Raw genomic sequence first — 24,303 nt, forward strand, 5'->3', positions numbered from 1 at the left:
TCTGCGCACACACTCCTCTTTTTATCCCCCCCCCCCCCCCCCCCTTACTGTGCCTTTCCTCTGCAGCTCACAGGGCCGTTCTTTGCCATGAGCTTCCTGAGCCGTGGAGGCTCAGGCTTTTGCAGGAAAGGGGCTACATGCAGCCAGTTCTTTTTGTCAGTGAAAACCTTGTAGTCACAAGACTTTTACTGGCAACTTTAGTTCTCTAGTATATTTGTTAAAGTATTTCTCTCTTACAACACCAGAGACCTATTCATAATACTTGCTGTACAGTGTCCTGCTATACTGTTGTTAATGCAAATGATTGACAGCTCTGCTGCAGATTTTCTGTAGGAAATCTGTTTTTATGTTCCATTAGGGCCTGATTTTAAGAACAATAGCATTAGATACCTTGAGGACTAGGTAGAAGTGCTTATGTGCTTATCTCCTTTTGAAACTTGAATTTTTTGCCATTATACAGAATCTCTTTCTTGACAGTCTTGAAATAATCCACAAATACTGAGATCAGTGGCAGTATGAAAGTTCTGCTGAGGCTCACAATTAATTTAAAGTCTGGTCCTTAAGCTGTCTGTGTCCCCTCTCTATCTTTAAAAAAAACCAGTAGCAGTATTCTGTGAAGTACTAAAAGCCAGAAGAGGCTTCTAATTATTTTTATATTTCTGGATAGATTAAGGAAACAGCATAGTCTTAATTTCTGCCACAGTAATTCATTTATGGCGTGAAATAGTCATAGTGATGTAAACTTAGTTTATACCTCCTGGAACCTAGAGGAACAATATCTCTTATTTCATTTTCACATCTGATGCCACAATGAAGAGTGATAAAATCCTATGAGTAATATTCAGCAGAGGTTAGATATAATTTGAGCCTATGTCATGCATTGAGCGTGCTTCAGATGGTGGTTGGGTATATTAGAATGTGCCTGTGAATCCTGTCCCAAGCGTGGTGTGAAAGCAGGTGTATTTAAAATACATGAGTAATTACGTACAGGTTTAACAGTGCTCCAAATGGTAAACAGGCTACTGTCAACTGAGCTAACATGCATGCTGCGATTGCTATCTATAGTTTACTCTAACGTGCTTTTTCCTTTGCAGCAGTCCATTGTACCAGCCCACCCAATGGCTCCTCCTAGTCCCAGCACCACCAGCAGTAATAACAACAGTAGTAGCAGCAGCAACTCAGGATGGGATCAATTAAGTAAAACAAACCTTTACATCAGAGCACTGCCTCCAAACACCACTGATCAGGACCTGGTAAAATTATGCCAACCGTAAGTACTATGCTTAAATATAAATTATAATGTCATACCTTAAAAGCTTATAGGAGGTCTACAAACTGAGTGTTTGGATTATGGGGGAAGAAAACCAGATTCGTAAATAAAAATCCTCTAACTGCAGTACAATGGCAAGTTTCAACTTCCCCAGCAATCAGAAGGAAAAGAATGTGTTTGGCACTTTGGAGAAGCAAAGAAAGTTGAAGTATAGTGGTGAACAGGAGCAACCCATTGCTTTAGTAAAAAAACTATGATCACCCATACTGCTGCCTGATGCTGTTGAATTCACAGATAAATGAAAATTAACACCTGAATGTGAAACTTGCTATTAAGAACCTTCAACAGGGGGTCTTCTCTGTTCACTACGAAGATAATCTGTTGATACAAACTCCTCAAGTAATTGTTCTGTATCATTGTAAATTACAGTGTGCATTTGAATGCTTGTCCTAGTTTCACACTAATTTATGTTTGCTGTACATTACTGCACAATTGTATTTATGATTAGAAATAGTCAATCTGTGTAAGAATCCTCTAGTCACTGGAGTTCCAGGTAGACTTGGCTTAGCAGAAGATTTTCAGGCAATGTTGTTAACATGAGATTTTCTTGCTGGCATGAGTTTTTGGGTTTGTTTTTTTAATTTTTACAGCAGTACATGCCTTTTAGTTACTTTCAAATGTGGGTCAGATGTCAAGACACCATGCAATTATGTTGTTTATACACTGTTTAAAATCACCTTTCTTAAACGTTTCACTGAATTTTTAAAATCCTTAGTACTTCCGAAATTCATAGTGCACTTTCTGGATTATTTTGAAATCAAAAGTATTTCGCTAAATTTTCAATATTACCTGTAAGAAAACACCCAAATCTCTCTTGAATGAATGGAAAATCATTAAGATTTGTATATAACACTACTGTCTGAGATTGTCAAAGTAATTTTATTTCAATTTAGCAGATAAGTAACTAGGAATATACAAAAACACATGCCCAAGATCGCAACACCAGTTAGCAAAATAGCTAGGGAAACCTGTAAGTCTTGGATCCCAGCTTATAAGAGGTGCCTTTTGGTTTTGAATATTGCAAAAAATCTAATTTATAGAGAATTTTTTTTTTTTTTTTTTTAACAAAACTTGAACTTTCAGGACAGTAGTGACATATCAGTCATCTTAGTATTATAATGAAAACAACTTGCTCTCGGGTCTTGAAAGAAAAAAAGTTTCCATTTGGTCATTTTCCCAACAGCAAATGAAATCCATGTGTTTTACAGAAAAGAGAACAAGATTATCAATCTGTAAAAAGTTTAATTTATCAATGAATCATTTTTACAGCTTTCCATGCGACAATGACCTCTCATCACTTGAATTTTAGTTGCAAATGCACGTTTTACAGAAGTGGATTTTTCCTTCCTGTTTTTGTCTTTTGAACTGATGAAGAAACCTTGGCCTGTGCACTCATGTTATGTTGGGACAGAGTTGTGAGGTTATTTTGCACTAGAGCTGCCCAGTAACTACTATTTGTGCAGTGGTTACTATAGCTCCTTAATCTCTTTCTGAAGACATTTTGGTTTGCACAGTCTTAGATGTAATCAGTGCATGAACATCCTAGAAAAAATATGTTCAATATTTTGCTGTAACTGGTCCTTTTTCTCTTAAATAGCCAGAGATTCTGTTGTTGTTGCTGTTCAATATATAATTGTAGTTGGAACAGCATGAATTTTACAAATAAAGAAAAGGCAAGAACTGCAGCCATGAAGTTATTAAATCAATTCTGACGTGAATTTACAGACTTGGAAGGTCATGGCATTTCTTCCTGTGAGATATTTCTCTCCTAAATGTCTTAAGAAGAAGGGAGGCCCTGTCTCAAAATTCTCCATTTCTGCTGAGGAACCAAGTGAGATGTCCAGAAATTTTAGGTTTGGAACATCTTTCAAAAATCTGGGTAATCTATTAAGAGCCTTAGGCTTCTTTGCCAACGTAGCCCCTTAGCAACTAACTTGATGCTGCAGTAAGATAGAAATGACAGCACTCTCTCCTTGTTCACAAAAGCTCAGTAATCCACTTTTATAGACTATGGAAAGTTTGAGATGCAAAATGTTTCCTTCCTACAAATCTGCCTAAACTTCTAGGACATAGAGGGCAAGATATTCTCCAAAGTTAATGTGCCGTGTTCATTGTTTAAGCTGAGACCATAGAAAATAAATGGAGAATAAAATCTTGGACACATAGAAGTCAATGAAGAAACTGCTGTTTACTCCAGATCTCTGAAATACTTTCATGAGCTCTTTCCAAATGCCTAAGATTTTACAGGGAGGCTTTAGAGTAATTTTAGCTCCTTTTCCCCATATAGAGTGGATCTTGCCGTCCTAAGAGGGTGTCCACTGGAGTGCTTGATGCTAAGAATGTATAGAAAGGCGGCTCTGCATATTGTAGAAATGCTCTTGCTAGCTGGCAATAACCAGTTTTCAGTGGATGTACAGAAAAAGGTCACTGGCTTTTGTTTTATATCTTTTGGTTGTTGTCAGAGAAGACAGAAAACCACCTGTGGGTTGAGGAAATAATGGTTGAAAAACATCATTGTCACTACAAATGCCAAAAACCTCCCTTCTGCACAGATTTTCCCTCTGATCATCATGGACTTGTATCATATACACTGTACTGAAAAGTTATTTTCAGTGATTGTTATTGTAGAGAAATATGGCTTTCAATATAATCCCTCAGAATACAAGGTAAAAGAATCTGCAGAGTTCTTGTGTCTTTTCCTTGCTTTAGTCAATATGTTTGCTTTAGTTCTTGCTCATGACAGCTAGCAGTGCTAATTTTTGCCATGTTTTTATTTTGATTAATTATTTTTGGTGAATCACTAGAGAAACCTCTTATCAAATTATAGAAGTGTTGGGCTTGCTTTCCTGTTGTAGCACAGCTGTGCAGTATTTATGAACACAGTTAGCAAATGTTGACCAGTTTTGTGGAAAAGTACTTTCCTGGCAAGAGCACAATTTGCCATTATAAGTCTCTACAAATCTGCTCTCCACCTTCATCTGCTTGGTTCCTTCTAGTTTTCTATTAGGTGATGCTTTCTCCTCTTTTCCAAGATAAAAAGAGTGTATTTCAATTTTGTTGTGAAGGCTTACCTGGGAGTACAGCTATTTTCAGACAGTATTATTGGCTTTTGTGTGGGAAATGAAGCTGCCATGTTTCTAAATAGTTCAAACTTGAGCCTGCTACTCCAGTTCTGCATTGGGAAAACAAATTTCTTCATATCAGTTGTGCCAGAGGCAAAAGTGTGGGGAAGAATAAGGTAGGTATTATGTTTGTCACAAGGATGTCGAAAGCCAACCCAGAACCAGAGCCCGGAGTGTCGGGGGGACAACACATGAGTCAGTCCTGGCCATAAGAGCTTTCCATCAGGTATGTAAGGGTAGGCAAAGCAATTGATGCAATGGCCCACAGATATTATCTTTTCTGTGGAAGGCTGGACAGGAGCGATCAGCTAAATAGAAGGACAAGAGCAGAGGAAAGGAGAAATTAGAGTAAGAAGCCAATGAGCACAATCTGGGGAAGCCTGCAGGAAGCTGTGTGACTTGGCTGTGCAGTTTCTTTTCCCAAACCATGTAGTGCCATTGCATGAGCTCTGCTGTACTGAGCAAACCTCTGCTGCGAAGAGCTGGTTTTACAGGGTGGTTGGAGCAGTGGTAGCCTCAGCCATGCCTAATTGTACTCCCTTCCCATGGTGTGGCTATCGATACTTGCTTGATGTGCCTCCTTCAGCTGTTGTGTTGGGTTTATGAATACATTTTTTAGGCTTTAATTGTACTTTCTTATTTGGTGACTGTTAGAGAGTCATTTCTTGTAGCTTATTTAATATCTGGATCTGAAGATGCAAGATTAAATCCATTCCAGTTATTCACTGAAATTGTTGAGGCTGCTTATGTGATTAGGGACTTTGGTGATTGGTCTTAGGAGATTCAGCCAGGAGTTTGTAACTTGCTTTGACATGTTTTTTAGGTGCTTTCCAGACTCTCACTAAGCGCTGTGCTTTGCTGCAGATGACCTTTATGCCCAAGCCACATGGTTCCAAAGCCCTGTGCTTTCCACCATCCTGCTTATGATTTGCTTGCTAGCCTGCAGCATGGCATCTCTGTAACACTGAATTTCTTCAGAGATCTCCTTTTGTGCCATTTACATCATTAAATGAGGATGATACAGCAGACCCTTCATCCTCCTGACAATCCCCAGTCCCAGGATGAGATTTCAAGCTTTGAGGTTTAATCCAGGTCTCCCCTATTCAGTTCAGCATAAATCATCGTGCCAGCCCACCCTTTGGTGTGCTCCCTTCGAGGCTGTTTGCTCATACCGTGCTGCTTGTATCAAGCTGTTTGTAGTCTATATGATATTTTTGAAATCTGTTTTTGCTCTGGACAGTTTCACTTAGGCCTTTCCCCTTAAATTATCACTGTGTGGTTATAATGTGAGTTTTTAATGGGATTACAATTAGGAAAGCAGCTGGTTTAAGGTAACAAAGTTAGTGATATAATTACCACGACAGACCATTGTTCTGTGCCAGGATGGTCAGAACACAAAAACAGAACCTTGTAGCAGCTGCCTTTGCTTATGTGCGTTGGGAAATCACGTATCTTGTTGAGAGAGTATTTTAAGGATTCCTTCCTAGATATTTGGCATCATGAACACAGGCGTCGCTAAAACGAATGGCAGGCTAATAGCCATTTTGAAACATTTGAGCCAGACGTGCTATACAGCTTTGTTTCCACAGCATGGGAACTTTCATTTTTTATAGTTGCATACTCTAATGTTGCCCTGTTTTGAAGCAAGAGCACCCAAAAGTTATTTCAATTCCCTGCTCTTAATAAAACGCATATTTTCATTAAGTCATGTGTCAGCCATTAGCATATTAATGTTTCCATGTTCTTTGCTTGCCATGTGATTGTGACCTCTCCCCATGCTGCCATTTCCCATCCCCCTCAAACACACTCCAGACTGAGAAGTAGTGAACTGGAGCTCAAACATTTACTGTAGCAGGGAGCTGTCATCACTGTGATCAGTTAAGAGCAAGAAATCTGCTAATTTTACTTAGCATATCTCATTAGAAAAAGGACATGTCTGGACTTTAGGAAATAGTCTGACCGTCTTTTGCATTTAACTCTTTGGGAGAAGGTCTGGGCGGGTCACTGCTGCTTAGTTCAGTCTAAGGAAATGTCTGTAGCACATGAATACAACCCCTTTAGATAGATGATAAGGGTAAGGGAAAGTGGAATGGAAGATTTCAAAGCTAACTCTTCCAATTTTTTTAAAGTGTTTTCTCTTCATTCCTTTCTCCTTTATTCTCCATTTTTCTTGCATTTTTCTTTCATGGTTTGTCAGCTGCAGTGAAATATTGCATTCATAATTATGTAGAATATGATTTCATGTCATATAATTAAGTGTGATACATCAGTGTCTCTGAAACTGTTCCCTTTGAGATCAGTATTAACACTGATTCTACTGAAGCAGGAGCCTCTCTATTGTTCTTACTTTTTAGAGTGGAAAGAAGTCCTCTACAAATTAGTTCTTTTAGAGGTTTATGTATGCATTTTTTTAAATGGTATTATTGCATACATCTCTGAATAAATAACACCAGGTTTACAGCATATCATTTGGTTGTAGGAGGAGGTAGATTCTGTAGCAGTTGAGCAGTATGTGATTTGTAATGTTCAGCTGTATATTGGTACCAGCATCGTCTTTTTCTTTATTCCTTCTTCAAGGACTGTGGCATGGTTTGGGTTTTATATATGCTGCAGTAGATTTCCCTTAACTGCACTTCTCCATCCAGTTTTGCTCTTTGGGGCAAACATAACACCAAGAATGGTGAAGGTATGTTCCCTAGATGTAATAACTGATTGTGCCAGTGCTGCATTGCCTGTGCAGGCACAGGTTGATGTGGAACACAGTGCAGCACTGCAGAGAAACACCCACAGTAACCTCAGGACCAGGATTTAGATAATCTCACTTGTGTTCTGCCCAGCTGATGCACCCAGTTTCTCAGCTAGACAAACTGCCAGAGGAGGAGTTGCATGCCAGTATGGTATGTAAACCTGCTCTGCTAGCTTCTGTCTTTGCTGATAATCTTTTAAGAGGTTGCTGTCAAAAGTGAGTATCCCATTTCTACAGCTGAGAAGAAATAGTATTCAGTTTTGTACATCCCTTTTGCCAGACAGACTGGAGAGATGTAGGCCTGACATGGAGACTGAAATGCTCCTTTTTGTTAGGGCTTGACTTCTACAGTCAGTGGCGAGGCATTTGTGTGGTATGCCACGGGAATTGCGATTGGCCTGGAGATGTGATGTTTGGTTTAAATAGTCATTTCCTTTATTTTTTAGCAACTGCTTTCAGCAGTCATGTTATGAAGTGTCTAGCCTGGCATGATGTTGAAGGAAGACTCTCTATCTTCCCCTCAATATTTGCACTTTAATTAGACAGAAATAAAATTCAGACAGCTTTACATTCATGATCAAATTAAATCCCTGCTAAAATCCTCTCTGAGGAGTTCCAGGGTGTGTGTGTGTATATATATATATTTTTTTTTATTATTATTATATTTTTTTTTTTACAATAATGCCTTCTTGTAGGATGTCATTAGGGAGCCGTATCTATTTTGGGGGAAACTGTAATTAAGAAAAAAGTGAAAAAATTTGTCTTCTAGAGTCCTATCCTCTGGATACAGACAGTCTCTTGAGATGCCTTGTATTTAAAACAAATATAGTTTTAATTTTCTCTTTCCATTTTGTGATTAAGCAAAGATTGAAGTTTTTCAAACTCAGTATTTCATTTAGCCTAACAGTAATCAGCAGTTGCCCTCAGTGCACCCTCTTAAAAAACAAGCAGTCTTGAATACAAATGCACTGAGGAACTCTGTGGCTGCATTGTGGTTGCAGATGCAGGGACCCAGCGATTGCACAAGCTCCATCTCCCCCAGGAGATGAGAGTTTTGTTGCAGTGTGGGGCTGGACAAGAGGTGATCCCATGGAATTTCCTTTAGGAAGTGGGGGCGAGGGAGGAGAAGAGGGTGGAAGGAATGTTTCAGCCACAGCTGCTTGTAAAAGAAGCACTAGGAAAACAGATTGGTAAAAGTTACCGCCATTGAAGATCTCTTGTTGGAAAACAAAAAGCTGATTTGGTAGTGTGGGGCCTGTAAAATCTGTGAGCGTTTGCAAGTCTGCAGGTATTTGTTTTACAGAGATGCAACCCCTGTTCCGTATCACAGAGCCACAGGAAAGAAATGTCCTGTGGCAGCTGGTGGAATGCCTTTGATCAGGGTCCGGTCCTGAGCTTCCCTGACGGCAGGGGCCCGACTCAGATGGGAGGTGATAGCAGCACAGTTATTCATCGGAATAATGTAATTCAAGAACATTTTGAAGGGGATTGTTTCATTTCAGTGGACTACTGAAAATGTTAACAACTACTAGTCAGGCTTTTTAGTGGGTTCCATGATGTCAAAAACCATCCCTTCTGTTAGAGACCGTTTAGGCAGGCGTCTCAGTCAGAAACCAGTTCAGAATTGAATCAGCTTAGAGCCCAAGCTGATTTCTGCCCCAGCGTGCTTACATTTAAGCTTGCCCTTTTTCTCAGGATACCATTTAGTGTAGAAAGCGGGATCAGTATTTGCAAGCAGATTCTTGTATCTAATGTCTTGTATCTCATGTGGTTTCACATAACTCATAGAAATCTCATGAAGTCCTGACTTTGTTTGCTAAAGGTTGGTTCTGCTTAGCTCTGATTTCTGTAACGTTAGCTCCTTGAAATAAAAAAGAGCCATCTGATGTTGACACGTTGTAAGATCAGTCAATTTTTTTATAACCTTTCAAACTTTATTTCCCCCACATTGTTGCCAAGCTGCATTTAGGGTTGAGAAACTAACACCCCCAAATTGTATGCAACCCAGATAATAAATATGCACATTTTACCTGCAGAGTGAAAGCAGTAGCAAATATAGGTAAACAAGTTAATTCAGATCCTGCTACCTCCAATGAAACTTGTAATCGAGGAAATAGGGAGAAAAATCAGTGTTTATCCTTAAAAAAACCTCTAGAAAATGTTAAGCCTTGATCCTCAATTGTTTTCCCTCAACTTCTAAAATTCTACCCTGTTTTGACATTCAAAAAATGTCATCTGCCTCTTTTCTGTTTGAACCGTGCCTTACTCAAGACTCAGACCAACCCTGTAGAAAATTAAATTACTAAAGGGCTGCTGAGAGAAGAATTAACATTTCATCATTTAAATACCTAATCTTTGCAGATAGTTCTGCAGTACCTGGGAAAAAAGTCAAATTTTAATTTGAATGTTGATAATGTTATGATACATGGACATAGAGCAAAAAACACCAATGAAAACACAAAAAGAGAAGACTTTGATTTCGGGTCTGTTTTGACACTGTTAATAGTACAAATATTCCACTTGAATAACCTGTGTGAGTTGAGTTAATCGTTAACAGAATCAATTTTGGTGGAAGAAATATGTTCTGATTTGTATCCTACCCTGCCCCTTCCATTTCCATTTCTTCTCTTACTTACTTTAATCTCTTATTTTCCCAAAAGAGGAAAAATTTGTAATCTGTTGCTTTGCTGCCACAAGAGAAATCCACCACAGTAAGCATTGTGTGTAACATCACTTAATTTTGGGGGTATTAATAATTACATTTAATTAATTAATCATTGTGGCTATCCGAATTGAAATGTTAGCCCAAAATGTGTGTTCTTTTTAAATGTTTGTTTTCTGTATTCTGTGCAGTTGTGTAATTTTACATGCTATCTTTAAAAGAGAGCGTATGGGTCGGTATTTTTGCCTAGGACAACATTGTAGACTTAGGCCTTACACATTCGCAATATTTCAAATCCTAGTGCTGCTTTTTGGCTTAGATTTAGTCACTAACAAGCTTTCACAAGTCTATCAAAATATCAGCAATTATTCTGGTGCATTAATAAGGACTTTTTCTTTAATGTCTGAGTGAATGCAGTAGTGAAATAAGTGTTATGTTAATAGAAGATCTAAAACCAGGAGGAAAAAAAATGCTTCACAGTGTAATACAAATACTGGAGAAATCTCAAATCTTTTACTTGCAAACCCTAAATGTCAGAAATAAAATGATCCGAACACCTGAAAAAGATCCAAACTACTTCTGGTGTTCAATGACTCTGCTGAAAGGGTAACTGAAGAGCTTTAGGAGCCCAGAGACTAGCAGAGTTTTACAGTTCAGGACATTAGTTTTATTTAGCGTACATGTAAAATCGCCAAGGAACCAGTGTGTTGAAAAAAAACACTGGTGTGAAACAGAAGTGCTCACCTATGTCCCTAAGATGATGGCAAGCTTGACTCCTGTTTGATTGCAGTGTGCTCGCAAAGGCCTGGCCCTAAAAGCACGGAGCACCTGCAGGAGTTTGGTTTGGTTTTTTTTTTTTTTTCCTTCTTCTTTTCAACCTGTAGCTGTGCAGTACCCCAAGGCAGAAATCTCCCCCGTGTTAAGTCTGAACGCCTTGGCTGAGTTCTGGAGAAGCCGTTTGGCAGAGAGAAGAAAGATTCTTTCCCTTCAAGGCCTGAGGGTATCAGCGTGGTGGGGTATCCAGTGGAGCTGACGTAGCAGTGTGCATTTCCTTCCCTGCATTGCTGTTTGTAGTACTGTGATCTGAAAAGGAGTGTTTGTAAATCATCTGCATTTTCTTTTTCTCTGGAGATCCCATATTCAACCCACTACATTTCTGACACTTGAAGCTACTTGGTTTTATTGTGCAGCAGGCTTTGTCTTAACTTTATTGTTAAGGCTTTTTTATTTGTTGCCAAAAGTCTATTTGCTATATTTTGAAGATCTCAAATACTGAGAGGGAAAGTGTTGCTCCACGTTCCTTTTTCTTAGCGGCAGCTTGCAGGGCTTCTGTGTTGCCGTACAGAGTACTGCCGTACAGTACTGGCAGTGAAAGACTATTAGCCAGGACTGCTTCTGAAAAAAGTCCCATCATCATACCAAGGCCTCAGCATGAATGTACTTTTTATTATGTAAATTAGGATCAATTCTTTTTTAACATCTTCCAAATATTCAGAGCTATGACATTATAAAAATATACAATAATCTGTCCCGTCTTCTATTCTTCCCAAGTGAATTGCATGTTACTTTGTTCCATGAGAAATTCTGAAGTTCTTTCCACCCATTTTATTAATTGCTTATTCAGTTAAATATTTGTTAATTCTCTTTGAAGTCTAGGACACTCACTCTGAATTATGCAGTTTTGCAAATGTCATTAAATATTTTGAAAAGAGTGGCACTCCCAGGAAGAGGGGACAGCCCTGACTGTCACTAATCAACTGTTTCCCATCTAACGCTTGAACTGAGGTTGAGGTGGTAGTCTAAGGAGCACAGGCTCACTGTTTTGGACAACTGAATTGGGTAGAATTGATAAGGTGCAAAAAGTAGATAGGTTTCAGTAGATCACAGAAAGGCCCAAGTTGTTAAGATGTTCTTGGGTAGATAGTCAGGGTAAGAGAGGTTTCTGAGTCTGATTCCTTTTTGAAAAACAGGAAAAACAATGTTTTTTCCTCTTAAGTTTCCATTTAACCAATAAATTGGACTTTTTGAAGCAATGACCTGAAGCAGACCCTGTGTTGGTCTAAATCGGTATGGAACATGGGACTTCTGCTTAATTTGTGGTGATTCTTTTGGTTTTTTCTATCAAAGATGTTGCCCTTTTAATTGTTACTTAAAATTCATTGATCAAGCAACACGGTCTGTATTCTCAAGATAAAACCCTTCACCTGAACTCACTTGGGTCCAAACCCCTCAATCAGAGGAGATTAGGGATTTGGACTCCTCCATGGTTGTAGCTGAAAGGTGAACAGCAGCAAGACTTTACTTTCAAAGGTAACTGGTTACTGACCAAGCATCCTGGTGATGTTTATGTGGTGGATATAGGTTTTGGGAACATTGTTAGTTTCTTTATCTCATGGGGTAAAAAAAAAATCAGATAATTTAATTAGAAACAGAGCACAATACATCTAAATATATAGTTGTAAAGCCAGATGCTCAATTCTTTGTAATTGGCTTGCCACGTACCTCATAATACACTAATAAAAACCGTTCTGAAAAAGGGATGCACTGCTGTTTATATCACCACAAAAAAACTAGTTAAATTTTTGCCATGAAAAAGGGGAAATTAGTTTCTGTTTCTCTGGATGAAAATTTATGAGTTCCTGTGATAGAAGACATTTTAGTGCTGTTAGGACATTTTAGCTTTGCTCTTCTTTTTCTGGTAGTTAGCGTGCCTTTTTTTGTCTTTTCCATAAGTGAAGGGGAGGGAGGCAGCTTGAAGTGCAGAGCAAAGAGTAAATTTTTGTAATTTTATATTGTAGTCAGGAAGGAGTATTTCTGAGGGCAATGCTTTCTTCTGCTCATAAGTGTCCTTTCCAAACTTCTGCTTTGTTCACTGGGACAGAATTTGCAGAAATTTTAATTGTTCCGCAGGGATTTTACAGGATTTGTATTTGGACCTAGGTCGCTGGTGTTCTGCCTTCTCCAGGATCTTCTAGTTGTCTTCTGCTCATGCTTGTGCCAAAGATACTCGATAACTCTTGCGTTCAGCTTCTGCAGTGATGGAGGAAATGTGAGGCTGTTTCTCTGGAGTTGCTTTCCTCTAGTGGTAGAGGTCAGCATTTGGCTGTGACAGCTCTCCTTTATTTTTTTGGCAGGCAGTTCTCTTACATTCTTGTTGCTGAGATCATCCCCACTAGGGCTTTCAGAAGAACATCTGACTGGGGCTCAAATTCTTCACCTTCTGCTGTTCTGACCATATAGTATGTTATAGGAAGGGTCTCAGTCATTTACCATTAATAATTAATTCAATTCTAGATACCTTTTGTTGGCTCAAAGATCTATGAATTTGTGGTTTCTTCCTTTTATCATGATTTGGTTTCATGTTGAGGGTGTGGATTCTTCTAATCCCAAGGATAATTTAAAAGAAAAAAAAGTATAATTAAATTACTGCAGTCTGAGTCATACTTGGTCTGTGAGTTTAGTTCCCTGGCCTTCCCACACAGCATTTCCGATACGCAGTGAGCTCAGGGTGTGCAGGAAAGACTGTAGAGTGACCTACATACTGTTTAACTCTTTACTAATGAGTGGCTTTCTGACATTAGGTATAGCCATTGCCTCTTTGGATTCTCAGTCTTTTCTGTGCGATAGCTGTATCCATTACATTTTCCTGCTCCTGAGTGGTTTTCATAAAAAAAACATTTTAAGATTTCTATTTGGATTGGTTTAAGCATCTTGTTTAGATAAATTGATCAGAAAAATTAGTAAATTAACTATTTTAGAATGTGAAGCATAGGCATTGAAGATTTATCCTCAAGTAGAAGGTACGGCTTCTTTCACGTAGTACTTTATCACTTCAAAGAGAAAAGTTTGTTTGGCTGCCCTCCTGCAGGCAAAGAAGTAGTCATCTCAGGCTCTCAGTAATATAAATGATCTGTAAAGCCCAGAAACGCTGTGACCATGTCATGCAAGCTCCCTTGTTGGCATATGTTCTCGAATCTGTTCAAGAAAGGTTGTGATACAGAACTAACTTCATTGACGTTGGGCTTGCCTGTCAGCTTTGCTGTCATGCAGTGGTTGGTTGATTTTTCTTGGCTCTGTATGAGAATGTGTTTTTTGAATAATCCCTTCTGTGGCTGCTGATGCTCTGGGTTCGTGAAACCGCCACGGCTGCTCCTTTTAAGAAACTTTGAATCTATGTCTTACTCTGTTTAATGTAGACGTCATCCAGGCTTGCAGTTGATACAGCCAACTGGAGGATCCCAGTTTTCTCTGAGACCGGTCGACCCAGTCTTGAGTCACCCCTTTGCACAGATGCTCATAGGTTGGGTTTTCCCTGCTAGGCCAGGATTAACCTCCGTTGTCTGGGTTCTTCACAGGGAAGCGCAGTGATCCAAGTACTTCCTCAGGCACACCAGCCAAAGCGCACTCTCAGACGGGGGATTTACCCTTCCATGGTGGCGCTTGACATAGTCATTATACAAAAGTCACTGGAAATGAGGGTCTGGGGGATCGCATTAGTTTCAGCCATCTTGGGTACGTTCTGCATGGCAGTCTGGTAGTGCGCAGTGTGCTGTGACCGCAGGTCTGTCTGCACCTCGGGGCTCAGGGTAGGCTGAATGTGTGGTGGTTCCAGAAGACTGCAGTTGTACTTGGCCAGCTGCTATAGTGATGGGATCAGAACAGGTTAATGGTGTTTTTTAAAGAAAATGGTATATTTAAGCTACCAAAAGCAAATTTCCATATAAGTATCTATTACATTCCCTTTGCAAAACTGCAGAAATCAAACTCTGCCTCCTGCCTTCCTTCAATCAATATTCAAAAGACTGTCTATCTTAAGCAGTGTGAAACTGAGGAAGTGTCACTGAATATGACCCTGACGCATCAGCCACTAAGGTTGCACTTTAGATTTTGTGTTACAGCTTGTGATTGCTCATGTATCTAAAATTTGGCAACAGATGGATAGTATTTTGTCTAATGCATAACACTCCTCTGTCCCTCTCTCAGCACTTAATGCTACTGCAGACATCTTTTCAACAGAGCCATGCAGTTATAATCAATAATATGTGAGCTGATGTTTCTGCTCAATAACATACAGCCACTTAAATGCCCTTCTGAAGTATTTTGACCCCTGGAGAGATCTACTTTAGTACAACCATTTTCCCTATTGAAATGGAGATATTTGCTATTCAGCACAGCTGGGACTTGAGAGGAGAGAAGCAGATTCAAATAGGGATAAAGTCTACATGCCGTGCTGTTAAGGGGGCAAGGCCTTTGGAAGGCTTAGCAGTGATTTTTGAATAATTTGTCCATTTAGTGCTGTTCTAGTATGACTGACATTAAGTTACCAGTAATTAAAGGAGATCAGACTCTAATATTAATTGTACAGTTTCTTCATTATGAAGTGTTAATTCCATTATAGAATAGCTGTTGAAAGCAGGATGTTACTAGGAGTATTTCATAAAAGAAGCACCATTAAAATGCAGTTCAGAAAGACTAGAAGTTATTTGAATGTATTGGGTTTTTTCCTCTTCTTCCTGGAAGGCAGAAGAGAGGCAGTCAGCACTTTCCAAGATGGGGTATTAAATTAGTGCAAGATGCAGGTAAGAACAAATAGGTATCTTTGCGTAGAAGGTATTTTAACCCAGCAGGTCAGGTCTTGGATTCATCCTGTTGGCTTTCTGTTGTCTTAGTATTACAAAAACAGAAGGAAAACATACAAAATATACTGACATGTTTTTAAAAAGTTATCAATGACAGGCATTATTCCAGTGACCAAGTATCTTCCATACAAGATAAATGCAAGAAAAAGCAGTGTGTGTACATATATATGTATGTATTTTTTGATAAATGTATATATGTAATTTTACACAATATGCGAGACAGCTTTTTGTAGTTCAGAGTTGACAGATGGGTCAGGGCTTAGGAAATGGGATGTGGCTGAAAGTGCCCTTGTACTTTGGCAATCTCCAATCTCACGGTTTTCAAGACTTTGCCAACATATTCCTTGGGGCGTCATTTATTTAAACTGAGGGTGTAAGACTTGGTTAGCAACCTTCACTAGAAGTGAAATAAATAGGCAAGAATAAATGAAAGAGGAATCTTCTGCAAGTATACAGGCTTGTAGCATTAATAGGTGTCTGTCTGTCTATGCAAATAGGAGGTAATCTCACACTAGCTAGGACTGTAGCCAGAATAACACCTTTTGATTTATACTGTTCTGACTAAAACAAGGGAAAAAAAGTATTGGGAAGTGTTGGTAAATAATTTTCATTTTCCCCTTGCCTTGTCGTTAATTCCCTCCCACAAGAAAAAGAAATATGATTAGGAAAAGCCAAAATAAAGGACAATGCATCATATGCTGACAATGACTGAATTTGGCTTCCTTGGATGGAGGAGGAGGAATTGAAAAATAAAAGGTCTTCAGGTTGAGAGACTAATGTATGCTCCCAAGCTGATCTGTACTGTTTAGCACAGGGAAGAGAAAGGAGATGAATAACAAGAACTGCTCTCTTATGTCTTCATCATTTTATTCTATCAAGCTGTTAGTGTAGGCTCTGCAAAATTTGTGAGGCTGAAATTTGCCAAGATTTATGGTTGGGTGTAGAAATACTGCCTTACTTTCAGATTAAAACAGCTAGCAGTGGTAAATCAATACATGCACGTCTGCAGACCTGCCATGAGCTTGGCTTATAAATACATATTAGCATTCGTCTGGTTTAATTACTCATCTTCCCAAATCATTGTCTTGATTAGTGATCATTTCTAAGTATGAAAAATAGGATAAAAGAAATTGCTAGACTGTGGAAATAATATTCCAGACTTGTAATTTGAACCTGTTTGGAACTTCATTATTTTGCTTGCAAATTAATAATGATTTTCAAAAAACTCCTGTATCCTTCGTGGCTATGTGGAACTCTGTGCTCTCATATTTTTTTTGTATTCTTTCTGGGAGCCACAGAAACTATGATAATTTATTTCAAATAATATTGTTTCAGTTTTTGCTTTTGGTTGTGTGTAAAGTGCAGATTTTTTTCAGTGTTTTACTTTTAACCCAGGCATAATTTGTGTCTGTTCTGTAGCGTTAGTGTAAGAGAACAACAGGGTAAGGCCATTTGCTTTCTTAAAATAACATGGCTTTGTTCTTCGATCTTGTAGCTGTGGGAAACTAACCCCTTCCCATATACCTGAATAGCCTTGTCAGTAGGTGCACAGGCAAATTCCTGCAGAAAATGTAGATTGTCCTGTGTTTTCTTGAGTAAGAATGATTGTAGTACTAAAAAGTGGGTTAGCCAAGAATTCCAAATATCTTTTAAATTAATTACCTCTTTTTTGTAAAATAAGGATTCTCCACAGTTTGCTTTGCTAAACCGGATGCTGAATGATACAGATTAGAAGGTGCAGCCTGCTTTGTGAGGCAGGAATTGAGAGGCAGACGTCTTGATTTTTTTTATAATGTTGTAGCATTTACTGGTAACTTCTTGTGTGAATGTCTTAATGTATGTTAGTTGATTTATGATAATTTATGATAATTCTGAGATTTGTTATTTGTGACTATCTGAATAATTGCACAAATAATTTTCATGTGAATGATCCTCAGTTCAGTGTCTTATGGTAAAAGTTTCTATAATGCTTTCAGTGTAAGAGTACTTCATATAAATTACAATATACTATATTAGAAGTAGAATAGTAACAAATCAGTTTCTAAACCATTCAATCTAAGTTAACGCACATCACTTCATATTCCATCCAACTCTAAAATATTTTTCTCAAAGAACAGTGCCTTATAATTTGTAAGAAAAACACAGAGTGGTCTTTCACTAATGTTGGTCGTCAAACTCACTAGAATATTGGCAGGAAACAACACTTTTAATGTCAACCAGCATTTGTGTCCCTGCAGACAGATGTTTGAAAATGTAATGTAACTCGACGTAGTTCACACCTTTTAAAATACCTCACATGTGAGTTTTCAAATTGGTAAATAGAAAAATCTCCTAAAAGTATAGGTGAAGATAAGTTGTGAAGTTATTACTTAGCTCTGCTGAACTTTTGATTTTATGAACTGTAAAGGTGATGATAAACATAAACTATTTCCTTTTTCAAAAGAACAGACACTTTGGTTAATACATTACTGTGATTTTTATTTTCTTCAGTGTAGGAGAAAGCAAGCTACAGTTACTTAGACAATACTTGCACTTTGAAGTGTGTCAAAGAGGCAAATCCGCTTGTGTTTCTGATAGGTTATTTATCCTGCTTAACCTATAAACTGTAAAGTAACAAGGCTACTGAACTGATAGATAGCCTAGCAGATGGTTCAGAGATTATGCTAAATCACCTCAGCTTGTCAGAAGTTAGGTTGGGTTACTGCAGGGGCAGTGGCTGCAAGAAACACTGAATGGGATCATTTTTCTCAGTTTGTCGATTGAAATTCCATTTTTCTTCACAGCATGTGGCATCTTGTGTCTTTGCAATTAAAACAGATAGGTAATCAACAAATTTAGGACCAGCATGTTAGTATTCTGGCTTTCATAAGAATCATTAGGATGATGAGAATCTTTAGGTATCTGTGAAGTATGAAAGATGATCTCCTGTGCAGGGCAAGAGGTTGGCTCTGCCACTTTTGCTGCTGTTGCTCTTTCCTTTTTCAGTGTCTGGAGCTGTTGCTTTGGTCTCTCGCTACCATCAAGTTGAGCATTATTATCTTGCTAGCCTAAGAAAGGTTAAATGGAAATTAAATGCCGTGTGTTTAGTAGTAAAAACCATGTTACAGCTAAGCAAGGATAGGCCAAGATTCAGGGCTTTGAAAAAAATCTCACCCTGAAGAATGGGTGATTATTGATCATAGTTCTGTCAAATATCTGTATTCACATCCTCAGTGGAGCAACTGAGGCAACAGATGCTGATAAACTTGTCAGAGCCTAGAATAGAAGTTATAGGTTCATCCTTCAGAATTTGCCTTTCCTTTTTTTTTTTTTCTTTTAAATTAACAAAGCCCCCAAACAAACCCTAATGTAAAGGTTATGTACTTTGTATTTTTAAGATCTCATTATGTCAATTCTACTGCTGTTGTGTTTTTATCAAAGTGGCATCAACTGAATTCTTCTTGATGCCTGCCAGGGAAGAATACAAGAGCCTTCCCTTCCGACTCCAAAAGCTCTTGGAGGGGAGGCTTCATGGATTTTTTTTTTTTTTAAATTATTTTTTTCCTCATGATTGTATCATCATAGTACTGAAGAATAACTGCTGTATTTCACATATTGCAACATTCTTAACCTTATAAAGTAAAACTAAATAAACATGCCATTACTTTTTTTGTTGATTTAAGATTGACAGAGAAAATGCCTGTGCTGGCAATTGTTGGAAATCTGTTCGTTTACTACACACTAGAAAGCCACATTAGGAATGCTGTTTTAGTGTCAGCTGTAATGTCTTAAACATTTAAAATACCCAGAGATACTAAAAAAAGGCAATTTTCCTGAGTTGTGCTAAATGAAAGGGCATTGTACAGTTGGTCATGCTTTTAGGACAGTTTGTTGTGCAAAAAGGAGCGTACTAATTGAAAACCCTTTGCAAAATGTCATAAAAATAGCTGTAGGATGCTAACAGGACTTTCCCCCCTTGATTTTCAGTCAGCTTTTAAGAAATGGATAGAGATTATTCACACCTCTACAAAGCAAGAGGAAGCAAACGTTTCCTGATTTTAAAAACATTTCTTCCCTATCCCCACAGCTCATCTTTGGCTAAACCAGGAAATAACTACTCTTAAGAAAAACAAAATGGGTAGCTGAAAAATGATACTCTCCAAAATCTTCTTCCTGTGTGTCACTTTGCTACTCCTTACGGTTTTGAATTCCTAGTTCTTTTGAGCTATAAGGAGTAGTTACATTTGTGTAGAGCATGTAAACTATAAATCAAATACCTATTCATAAAATACTTCTTTTTATCTGTTAAAATAAATACTGTCCAAGAAACTAAGAAGGCATTTGTTCATGCTTCACCAATTTGTATATGTCCGTTATGCTAAGCATCTGCTCTTCTAAGGACAGAAAGCTGTAAGAGCTGATAGTATATCTGATTTTGCATCTGGTTTTGCTACTTTTGATTACTTCTCAGTGAAATCTGGAGTTGTAACCTACTGACTCTGAAGGAAAGGTCATTTGTACCAAAGTAATATTAGTTTGTACTGTGCTGATGTTGGTAACTGCATCAGCAATGATGATAATACGTGCTTTTATCCACTGATTCTTACTGAAAACACAAATATGGAAAACTTAAATGAAGAATTAAAGGTAGAGAGGTTGTGAAGAAAGCTTGCTTGATCTTGTGAAGAATTTACAGCAGCAGGTAAGACTCTTGAATTGTCAGTAAAGCCAAAGATCTGTAGATCTGTGGGGTTAGGGGTTTTTGGTTGGGTTTTTTTTTGTCTGTTTGTTTTGGAGTTTTTTTTGGTTTGGTTTTTTTTAACACACAGATCCTAACTCCTCAAAAATAGTCTTTACATTAATAGACAAAATGTAATTTTAGTCATTTTGTAAAGACAATCAAAACAGTAGTTGGCTTCCATAATAACAAATTCTAATTTATTTGGAGGTATTATTTATGTCCCAAGTAAAATAATAAAAAAACAACAAGGAGAACTACTTGGATATTTGGGTATCTTGAAAATACGATCATTCTCTCTGAAGTACCAGAGAGTCAAAGGGACAGTTAATAAGAAAGGAACTAGCTTTATGTCAAAACCACACAACCATTTAACAGCATGTTATCAAAGCAGTGCTCTAACTTTAATTTAGGTTAACAAGGAAGTCCTATTTTGCACGCAGTGAAAAATATGATCCAATACCTGAAACGGGGCACATCTGGCTGAGTTGATTAACCCAGTGTTTGCGTGTCTGAAACTAGTAAAGGAGATTTTGCTGAACCAAACAAATTAGCCAAATCTATAATAATTTCAAAACACAGCTTGTACTAAGCTAAATTATGCATACCCATTAACTGTGCAAATAAAAATAAGAAAAATATAACTGCAACTTTTTATGTAATTTTTAATTATGCACTAAAAATGATTGGTCCAGCTTTTGGTGGTAGGTACTCATGTTCCGGTAGCAAATCTTTAGGTCCATGAGGGCCATAAAGCAACTGAGTGATTCCAAATTGTTTCTCAAAGAACAGTGTGTCTTCCAACAACGGAAAACAAAATATGGACAAAATGTTCTCAGCAATGTCTCCTTCTACACTGGGGCATAGATGTGGTGAAGAAGAATTTAAAAATGGAAACCATATGGTTTGATTCTGTTCTCCAAACTCAGTATTCTGCTGGATTGAATAGATTTCTTTATCAAGTTTTTGTAAGAGAACATTTACCCATAATTAAATAGCAGGATTGTATTGGCAATTATTTTCGACATTCCCCTTATTGAGAAATGAAAAAATTGATACATGGAGAAACAAAACCTCCTTCTGTTTATCTAAGCTTAAAAGGGAGCAGCAAGAGCTTGAGGTTCAGTACGCCACTTTCCCAAGATGTAGCAGAGAGAGGGAGGTATGGGAATCAGATAAAACCTTTTGTACTGCTCAGAGGCTGCTCTGAGCTTGGTTTTTGGATCCAGGAGGAAAGTCTGCTGGGGCTGATTAAGTTCCTTTGGTTGTGCTGTTGGCTTAGAAATGCCCTGAACACTGGAAGAGCAGTGAGGAATGGGAGCCAGCTGTACCAAGTCAGCCCCTGCTGACAACTCCCTTGACTCTTTTCCTCAGTTACAGGGAATTTTCTTTGCTCCTTTTGCACCAGGTAGTATAGAGGAGCTGAGAACTGCTGCATAGATGAGGCCTTCCCATGGACTGCTCAGGTTTCTCCTCTTCAGGTCTCAGTTGAGATGAATGGGTTGGGCTTCCACATACTCTACAAGTGAGATAGACTGTGGTGTGGGTTTGGCTATTAAGACCATTAGTTTCACGTAAATGTTTTGAGTTGTACTGTTCAAAATAGAATACTCTGTGTTTGGGGAGATGAGGGTGCTGTCTGAAAGTTGCACATCACTGATCTGTAGAAGTCAGTGTTTGTTATGTGCATTTGTTTAGGGTCATACTGAAGGATAATATTATTCCCTTTCAAGCAGGAATTTACTGCATTTAGAGCACATGCAAGGTGCCCACTGACCATGTTGTGCACTGAATAAGGGCATGTTTGGATAAGAATGTTATTTTTTGTTGTGGTTTGTTTGTTTGTTTGTTTTTAAAGCTGATTTACAGTCTAGGCATCCCCACCTGCATGTTCTTTTTAATGTTACAATTAATATACAGGAATTGTTTTGGAAGTATTTGCTTTATCCATTTTGTTCTAGTTATTTACCCTAGTCTAAAGTAAGGTTTATTTTCATGTGGATCCACTCAGTAACTGCAGTGTATTTTAGGATGAACTGATTTGCTCTCCCACATGACCCTCTGTATTGGGTCTGGCTGAGATGCAGTTAATTCTCCCCATAGCAGCCCTCGTAGTGCTGTGCTCTGCATTGGTAGCTAGAAAGGTGTTGATAACACACCAGTGTTTTGGCTACTGCTGAGCAGTGCTGGCACAGCATCGAGGCTGTCTCTCCAACATTTTTGCCACCCTCAACAGCAGGCTGGGGCTGGGCAAGATCTTGGGAGGGGACATAACCAGGACAGCTGGCCTAAACTAACCAAACAGATATTCCATACCATATGACGTCAGCTCAGGTATAAAAGCTAAGTAAAGGGAGACGGAAGGGGGGCATTTTTGTCTTCTGGAGCAACCACTACGCATACTGAAGCCCTGCTTCCCAGGAAGTGGCCAGACATCGCCTGCTAATGGGAAGTGGAGAATAACATCATTTGTTTTTCTTTGCTTTCACACGCAACCTTTGCTTTCACTTTATTAAACTGTGAAGATTTTGTGTGATGAATGTAGATGTTAACGATAATTCTTAAATATGTGATGCACAGAGGTGAGGGGTGGAATGTATTGGCTTTGTGTGGCAAGGTTTTGGTATCGGGGGGATTACAGGGTTGGCTTCTGTGAGAAGCTGCTGGAAGCTTCCCCTGTGTCCAACAGAGCCAATACCAGCCGGCTCTAAGATGGACCCGCCGCCGGCCAAGGCCGAGCCCATCAGCGATAGTGGTAACACCTCTGTGATAACATTTTTAAGAAGGAAAAAACATTGCTGGGACGGAAACGGCAGCCGGAGAGAGGAGTGAGAACATGTAAGAGAAACAGCCCTGCAGACCCCCAGGTCAGTGAAGAAGGAGGGGGAGGAGATGCTCCGGGCGCCAGAGCAAAGATTCCCCGGCAGCCTGTGGGGAAGACCATGGTGAGGCAGGCTGTCCCCCTGCAGCCCAGGGAGGACCCCACGCTGGAGCAGGTGGGTGCCTCAAGGAGACTGTGACCCTGTGGGAAGCCCATGCTGGATTAGGCTCCTGGCAGGACCTGCGGATCTGTGGAGAGAGGAGTCCACGCTGGAGCAGGTTTTCTGGCAGGACTTGTGACCCCACAGGGGACCCACACTGGAGCAGTCTGTTCCTGAAGGACTGCACGCTGTGGAAGGGACCCACGCTGGAGCAGTTCGTGAAGAATTGCAGTCCGTGGGAAGGACCCACGTTGGAGAAGTTTGTGGAGGACTGTCTCCTGTGGGAGGGACCCCACGCTGGAGCAGGGCGAGAGTGTGATGAGTCCTGCCCCTGAGGAGGATGAAGCAGCAGAGATAACATGTGATAAACTGACCGTAAACCCCATTCCCTGTCCCCCTGCACCGCTGGGAGAGGTTGGTAGAGAATCCGGGAGTGAAGATGTGCCCGGGAAGAAGGGAGGAGTGGAGGGAAGGTGTTTTGAGATTTGGGTTTATTTCTCATTACCCTACTCTGGTTGATTGGTAATAAATTGAGTTAATTTTCCCCAAGTTGAGTCTGTTTTGCCCATGATGGTAATTGGCAAGTGATCTCTCCTGTCCTTATCTCGACCCACAAGCCCTTTGTTCTATTTTTCTCTCCCCTGTCCAGCTGAGGAAGGGGGAGTGATAGAACGGTTTTGGTGGGCACCTGGCGTCCAGCCAGGGTCAACCTGCCACAGTGTTTTTGACCCGCCACATCTTCCTTGCTGGTTCTGCCTGGTTGTTGTGCTCTCTCTTGTCTTTGGGTCACCTGGTGAGAATATTGGCTCCCTATCAAAACTTTTGTGTTCAGCCAGGTTCTCTTTCCTTTCACAATTCCACCTTATAGTGAGTCCATGTGCTCAGAGCCACTTAGATGTTATGAAATCTGTGCTTGGTTTTACCACATGACTCTGGCTCTTACAAATAAAGAGCATTCCATGAAGGGGAGTGATAAGATGCTAAGATGTAAAAATTAATCTAGAATAAACACAGAAGATATGCAGCATTTTTTCTGCATAGCAGAGGAGTTCTGACAGCACTACAGTAATGTAAGGGATAACAGCAGGATCTTTAGGAATGCTATT

General features: G+C 39.2%; 1 protein-coding gene across 2 annotated transcripts in view; it reads left to right on the plus strand.

The window, feature by feature from the left end:
• RBMS1 (RNA binding motif, single stranded interacting protein 1) overlaps nt 1-24,303 on the plus strand; it is a 150,041-nt gene that overhangs the window by 80,035 nt on the left and 45,703 nt on the right. For both annotated transcript variants that reach the window (XM_010567751.1, XM_010567741.1), the window contains exon 2: nt 1,095-1,270. In XM_010567751.1, coding sequence (XP_010566053.1) covers nt 1,095-1,270 — 176 coding nt within the window. The remainder of the gene's footprint in view (nt 1-1,094; nt 1,271-24,303) is intronic.

Source organism: Haliaeetus leucocephalus, unplaced genomic scaffold (genome assembly GCF_000737465.1).
Source record: "Haliaeetus leucocephalus isolate CR32 unplaced genomic scaffold, Haliaeetus_leucocephalus-4.0 Scaffold1, whole genome shotgun sequence".
In the NCBI taxonomy this organism is placed as follows: Eukaryota; Metazoa; Chordata; class Aves; order Accipitriformes; family Accipitridae; genus Haliaeetus; species Haliaeetus leucocephalus.